General features: G+C 50.1%; 1 protein-coding gene across 1 annotated transcript in view; it reads left to right on the top strand.

Annotated features, from left to right (window-relative positions):
- The first annotated feature begins 215 nt into the window (after positions 1-215).
- Positions 216-7384, top strand: part of GPR156 (G protein-coupled receptor 156) — a 57586-nt gene continuing 50417 nt past the window's right edge. The window contains exons 1-3 of the mRNA XM_088455899.1: positions 216-323; positions 998-1116; positions 2028-2151. Of these exons, the coding sequence (XP_088312025.1) occupies positions 216-323; positions 998-1116; positions 2028-2151 (351 nt within the window). The remainder of the gene's footprint in view (positions 324-997; positions 1117-2027; positions 2152-7384) is intronic.

Here is a 7384-nt window from a genome sequence, read left to right as displayed (position 1 = left end):
TTACAAGGAAGAGATATACAGGGCTGCAATGACTGGACATCTGTATTACCAGCATGGTCTCTTAGATATCACACTTCCTACGTGGGCTGGACCCCTGAGTATTAGATTCAGATAAAGAGGGGTCTGTGATGTTCTCCTGAGTGTGATGGACAGTTGGGAGGCAGTGCCATATTCTGCATGCCAGCGTACGACCCCCGCAGCGGGCAGGATATGGTATGGAGCCAATCCTGAATTGCAGTTTGCTGTCACAGAGTCACATTGACACATCGCTGGACAGGACAGAGGCTCTGGGTGTGCTGCTAGATCTCTGCCGGATGTCCAGGGTAAGATGAGGGGGGTCTCCTCCGTGTGCATGCATCCTCAGTGACAATTACAGTGTGTGCATATGCCTGCACATCCCTAATATATATATATATATATATATATAAAACCATGCTGCCAGGGGCCCATTGTACACAAATGGCACCTAATGTACAAGCCCAGAGATTTCATAGGGTCCCATGGTGAGGGGAAGTCCAGTATATACTGTGTACAGCACATTATAATATACCTATACAATAATAACACATTGTTTCAAGTGTACGTAACAGACCAGTCCAATTGCTTCTGAAATATATGCAAATTTATGCATAACATATTAAATATTAAACTGAAGAAAAAACTATTATATTATTTGATGTCCTTATTATAGATGGTTAAAATATGAAATGACCTTGCCTGTAGCAAAATCAATGCCTTAATGTTAATATGATAATATTGGTATACACATAAACCAGCTATTTGCATGATGTATATATTGTGCTGTATAGGTGGGCGGATATAGTAATATAAAAAAAACATGAATGATGTAATAACACCCCCAGCAGAGAAAACTAAATCATAATCCCCAAAATACAAAGTAAGCCTGCCGGGGTCCCTGGCGTCACCCAGCCTGACCTCTCATACAATAAGTTGTATTCTATATGTAGTGAGTGATGCTCAATGTCTCCCCCTGCAGGCACCAGACAGAACACACATCTCAGATGCTGTGCATGGGGTAATGGGCACCCTGCTCACCTGCGGACTCCTCCTGTCGCTCTTCTTCTTCATCTTCACTGTACGATTCCGGAGGAACAGGTATTAGCGCGGCTCTGTACGCAGATCCCTCTCTGCGCTCTGGAAGGGACAGTGTGAAAGATGGAAATGTGTTAGCAAAAATCCGTTGTGTCGGGTTACATTGAACAGCAGATTCTCATTGCGGAACTTCAGAGTAACTTTAAACTCTCTTATTACCAGGGCACGCAGTTTGCCTGGCTATACACTGTATTACAGTGTTACTGGTTATTGGTTAATGGAAACATTTAAATGGAGTCCAGGTGAGCGCTCTTTGGGGCTGATTCACCTTAGCACACAAGCAGCTTTGCAATTCCGTCCTTGCAGATATGGTAACGCAGCAGGAGGCACCGCGCACCCTACATGTATTACTTATGTGAGCTGCGCTGTGCAACACTGCATCGGATAATCTGCGAGGACATTGGCTGGCTAACACATCTCCGTTTTGGGAAAAGGAGGCCATCGCTGCCCCCACCCTCACATAAACGGTAGCAGACTGTCCACCACTGACAGTCTGCTGTCGATCTGCACGCGATCACGCAGCACCCGTAATGCACATGCGCGGTACGGGACAGGCACCTGCGCAGATTCCCGACCATCGGTAATCTGCGTTCAGCATTTACGGGGCCTTTGTTTGGTTATCAGAAAGTATACTTTGCGGAGCTTGCTATTATACTAATTAAATAATTAACAATACCCAGAATTTATATATTGATTGATGAGAAGCCCCCCGCCTCTTGTCCCTACACTAGTATTATAGCATAGAGATATTATAAACCACTACAGGGGGGCAGTGCTGAGCCGGGGTAATTGTGGAGCCTGGGGAATAGGAATGGGGGTGGGTGGGGGGGTACATATATAATCACTCGGCGATAAAGAACAATGATGGGATTATTTGTGACCTCCGTGTAATGATTTATGTGTCTTTGGATCAGGATAGTGAAGATGTCCAGCCCCAACCTGAACCTGGTGACGGTGCTGGGCAGCGTCTGCGCGTACATCAGCTCGTTCATGTTTGCGGTGCAGGAAAACGCTTCCTCATTGGAGACGGTAATCCAGGTGAGTGACAGCGGCGCCGTATATCGCTCCTCCCTTACTGGGATAATGTTATTACAACCTGTAATGTCAGAGTATAGCGCAGAGGTTCACAAACTCCCCCATTATAAGGATATCCAGGCTTCGTACAGGTGATTTAATTAGTACCTCAGTCAATTTAATTTAAACATCTGGACTCAAGCATGGCTATCCTTAAAACCTGGACTGTAATGGCAGGAACTCTGATATAGTTGCTCCTAGTTGTGGAATGTCTCCAGGCCAGGTATTCTCATGCATAGTAGTTTTACTTAGAATCATTACTATATGAAACTCAGACCGTTCCCCTTATATTGCCCTGTGTAAGTTATAACCCAAGATTTGTTGTCCTGAGTAGTGACCCCCACCCACCCAGTGTATGTTACTCTGCTCCCAAACTTCCCACTTACAGACTCCCCAACATGATCCCTTCCACCCGGTACATAATGCTCTGCTCCTGCTCTTCCCACGTACAGACTCCCCAACATGATCCCTTCCACCCGGTACATAATGCTCTGCTCCTGCTCTTCCCACGTACAGACTCCCCAACATGATCCCTTCCACCCGGTACATAATGCTCTGCTCCTGCTCTTCCCACATACAGACTCCCCAACATGATCCCTTCCACCTGATACATAATGTTCTGCTCCTGCTCTTCCCACGTACAGACTCCCCAACATGATAACTTCCACCCGGTACATAATGCTCTGCTCCTGCTCTTCCCATGTACAGACTCCCCAACATGCTCCCTTCCACCTGATACATAATGCTCTGCGCCTGCTCTTCCCACATACAGACTCCCCAACATGATCCCTTCCACCCGGTACATAATGCTCTGCTCCTGCTCTTCCCACATACAGACTCCCCAACATGATCCCGTTCACCTGATGCATAATGCTCTGCTCCTGCTCTTCCCACGTACAGACTCCCCAACATGCTCCCTTCCACCTGATACATAATGCTCTGCTCCTGCTCTTCCCACGTACAGACTCCCCAACATGATCCCTTCCACCCGGAACATAATGCTCTGCTCCTGCTCTTCCCACTTACAGACTCCCCAACATGATCCCTTCCACCTGAGACATAATGCTCTGCTCCTGCTCTTCCCACATACAGACTCCCCAACATGCTCCCTTCCACCTGATACATAATGCTCTGCTCCTGCTCTTCCCACTTACACTCCCCAGGAGCAGAGCATTATGTATCAGGTGGAAGGGATCATGTTGGGGAGTCTGTAAGTGGGAAGAGCAGGAGCAGAGCATTATGTATCAGGTGCAGTGGCGTAACTAGGGTATTTGGAGCCCAGGGCAAATTTGAAAAGGGAGCCGGGAGCCCCTCCCCCCCGATGTGCGGAAAAATGGGCGTGGTCACGTAAAAATGGGGCGTGTCAACATGACACACCCCTTTATTTTCACACTAAACATTCCTATCCATATGCACCTTAATCCCAGTAGTACCCCTTATACAGTACCCCCAGTATGGAGTTGTGGTCCCTCTTATCTCTCATGGGCTGCTGTTTAACACACGTATCGCCGCCAGTGATGCATGTGTTATGCACAGCCTGAGCCCGCCTCCTGGCGCTATTGGGCAAGCGCTCAGGGGGAGGCAACGGGCTCAGGTGTGCAGCACAGGACCGGAGCAGGGAAGCCTAGCGCCGGTCCTGTATAAATGTGTAGCGCCGGCCGCAATTACTGCGGTCGGCGCTACACTTGTGGCTAACTAGGGCAGGCCGGACCGTGGGCGGCGGCGCCCACCCGCGCCGCCGGTCCCACGGCACCCAGGGCATGCACCCTGCCCGACCCCCCCCTAGTTACGGCACTGATCAGGTGGAAGGGAGCATGTTGGGGAGTCTATATGTGGGAAGAGCAGGAGCAGAGTATTATGTATCAGGTGGAAGGGATCATGTTGGGGAGTCTGCACGTGGGAAGAGCAGGAGCAGAGCATTATGTATCAGGTGGAAGGGAGCATGTTGGGGAGTCTGTACGTGGGAAGAGCAGGAGCAGAGCATTATGTTCCGGGTGGAAGGGATCATTTTGGGGAGTCTGTAAGTGGGAAGAGCAGGAGCAGAGCATTATGTTCCGGGTGGAAGGGATCATGTTGGGGAGTCTGTACGTGGGAAGAGCAGGAGCAGAGCATTATGTATCAGGTGGAAAGGAGCATGTTGGGGAGTCTGTACGTGGGAAGAGCAGGAGCAGAGCATTATGTATCAGGTGGAAGGGATCATGTTGGGGAGTCTGTAAGTGGGAAGAGCAGGAGCAGAGCATTATGTATCAGGTGGAAGGGATCATGTTGGGGAGTCTGTACGTGGGAAGAGCAGGAGCAGAGCATTATGTATCAGGTGGAAGGGAGCATGTTGGGGAGTCTGTACGTGGGAAGAGCAGGAGCAGAGCATTATGTTCCGGGTGGAAGGGATCATGTTGGGGAGTCTGTACGGGGGAAGAGCAGGAGCAGAGCATTATGTATCAGGTGGAATGGAGCATGTTGGGGAGTCTGTACGTGGGAAGAGCAGGAGCAGAGCATTATGTATCAGGTGGAAGGGAGCATGTTGGGGACTCTATACGTGGGAAGAGCAGGAGCAGAGCATTATGTATCAGGTGGAAGGGAGCATGTTGGGGAGTCTGTACGTGGGAAGAGCAGGAGCAGAGCATTATGTTCCGGGTGGAAGGGAGCATGTTGGGGAGTCTGTACGTGGGAAGAGCAGGAGCAGAGCATTATGTTCCGGGTGGAAGGGATCATGTTGGGGAGTCTGTACGTGGGAAGAGCAGGAGCAGAGCATTATGTATCAGGTGGAAGGGAGCATGTTGGGGAGTCTGTAAGTGGGAAGAGCAGAAGCAGAGCATTATGTATCAGGTGGAAGGGATTATGTTGGGGAGTCTGTACGTGGGAAGAGCAGGAGCAGAGCATTATGTATCAGGTGGAAGGGAGCATGTTGGGGAGTCTGTACATGGGAAGAGCAGGAGCAGAGCATTATGTATCAGGTGGAAGGGATCATGTTGGGGAGTCTGTAAGTGGGAAGAGCAGGAGCAGAGCATTATGTATCAGGTGGAAGGGATCATGTTGGGGAGTCTGTACGTGGGAAGAGCAGGAGCAGAGCATTATGTATCAGGTGGAAGGGAGCATGTTGGGGAGTCTGTACGTGGGAAGAGCAGGAGCAGAGCATTATGTATCAGGTGGAAGGGAGCATGTTGGGGAGTCTGTACGTGGGAAGAGCAGGAGCAGAGCATTATGTATCAGGTGGAAGGGAGCATGTTGGGGAGTCTGTACATGGGAAGAGCAGGAGCAGAGCATTATGTATCAGGTGGAAGGGAGCATGTTGGGGAGTCTGTACATGGGAAGAGCAGGAGCAGAGCATTATGTTCCGGGTGGAAGGGATCATGTTGGGGAGTCTGTATGTGGGAAGAGCAGGAGCAGAGCATTATGTATCAGGTGGAAGGGATCATGTTGGGGAGTCTGTAAGTGGGAAGAGCAGGAGCAGAGCATTATGTATCAGGTGGAAGGGATCATGTTGGACAGTCTGTACGTGGGAAGAGCAGGAGCAGAGCATTATGTATCAGGTGGAAGGGATCATGTTGGGGAGTCTGTAAGTGGGAAGAGCAGAAGCAGAGCATTATGTATCAGGTGGAAGGGAGCATGTTGGGGAGTCTAAGTGGGAAGAGCAGGAGCAGAGCATTATGTATCAGGTGGAAGGGATCATGTTGGGCAGTCTGTAAGTGGGAAGAGCAGGAGCAGAGCATTATTTATCAGGTGGAAGGGATCATGTTGGGGAGTCTGTGTGGGAAGAGCAGGAGCAGAGCATTATCTATCAGGTGGAAGGGATCATGTTGGGGAGTCTGTACATGGGAAGAGCAGGAGCAGAGCATTATGTACCAGGTGGAAAGGATCATGTTGGGAAGTCTGTAAGTGGGAAGAGCAGGAGCAGAGCATTATGTATCAGGTGGAAGGGATCATGTTGGGGAGTCTGTACATGGGAAGAGCAGGAGCAGAGCATTATGTACCAGGTGGAAGGGATCATGTTGGGGAGTCTGTAAGTGGGAAGAGCAGAAGCAGAGCATTATGTATCAGGTGGAAGGGATCATGTTGGGGAGTCTGTAAGTGGGAAGAGCAGGAGCAGAGCATTATGTATCAGGTGGAAGGGAGCATGTTGGGGAGTCTGTACATGGGAAGAGCAGGAGCAGAGCATTATGTACCAGGTGGAAGGGATCATGTTGGGGAGTCTGTAAGTGGGAAGAGAAGGAGCAGAGCATTATGTATCAGGTGGAAGGGATCATTTTGGGGAGTCTGTAAGTGGGAAGAGCAGGAGCAGAGCATTATGTATCGGGTGGAAGGGATCATGTTGGGGAGTCTGTACGTGGGAAGAGCAGGAGCAGAGCATTATGTATCAGGTGGAAGGGAGCATGTTGGGGAGTCTGTACGTGGGAAGAGCAGGAGCAGAGCATTATGTTCCGGGTGGAAGGGAGCATGTTGGGGAGTCTGTACATGGGAAGAGCGGGAGCAGAGCATTATGTATCAGGTGGAAGGGATCATGTTGGGGAGTCTGTAAGTGGGAAGAGCAGGAGCAGAGCATTATGTATCAGGTGGAAGGGATCATGTTGGGGAGTCTGTACGTGGGAAGAGCAGGAGCAGAGCATTATGTATCAGGTGGAAGGGAGCATGTTGGGGAGTCTGTACGTGGGAAGAGCAGGAGCAGAGCATTATGTATCAGGTGGAAGGGAGCATGTTGGGGAGTCTGTACGTGGGAAGAGCAGGAGCAGAGCATTATGTATCAGGTGGAAGGGAGCATGTTGGGGAGTCTGTACATGGGAAGAGCAGGAGCAGAGCATTATGTATCAGGTGGAAGGGAGCATGTTGGGGAGTCTGTACATGGGAAGAGCAGGAGCAGAGCATTATGTTCCGGGTGGAAGGGATCATGTTGGGGAGTCTGTATGTGGGAAGAGCAGGAGCAGAGCATTATGTATCAGGTGGAAGGGATCATGTTGGGGAGTCTGTAAGTGGGAAGAGCAGGAGCAGAGCATTATGTATCAGGTGGAAGGGATCATGTTGGACAGTCTGTACGTGGGAAGAGCAGGAGCAGAGCATTATGTATCAGGTGGAAGGGATCATGTTGGGGAGTCTGTAAGTGGGAAGAGCAGAAGCAGAGCATTATGTATCAGGTGGAAGGGAGCATGTTGGGGAGTCTAAGTGGGAAGAGCAGGAGCAGAGCATTATGTATCAGGTGGAAGGG

This window comes from Taudactylus pleione, unplaced genomic scaffold, assembly GCF_031769625.1.
Source record: "Taudactylus pleione unplaced genomic scaffold, aTauple2 ptg000677l, whole genome shotgun sequence".
Taxonomy (NCBI): domain Eukaryota; kingdom Metazoa; phylum Chordata; class Amphibia; order Anura; family Myobatrachidae; genus Taudactylus; species Taudactylus pleione.
The sequence above is the reverse complement of the archived record's forward strand: the minus strand, read 5'-3'. Positions and strand labels throughout refer to the sequence as shown.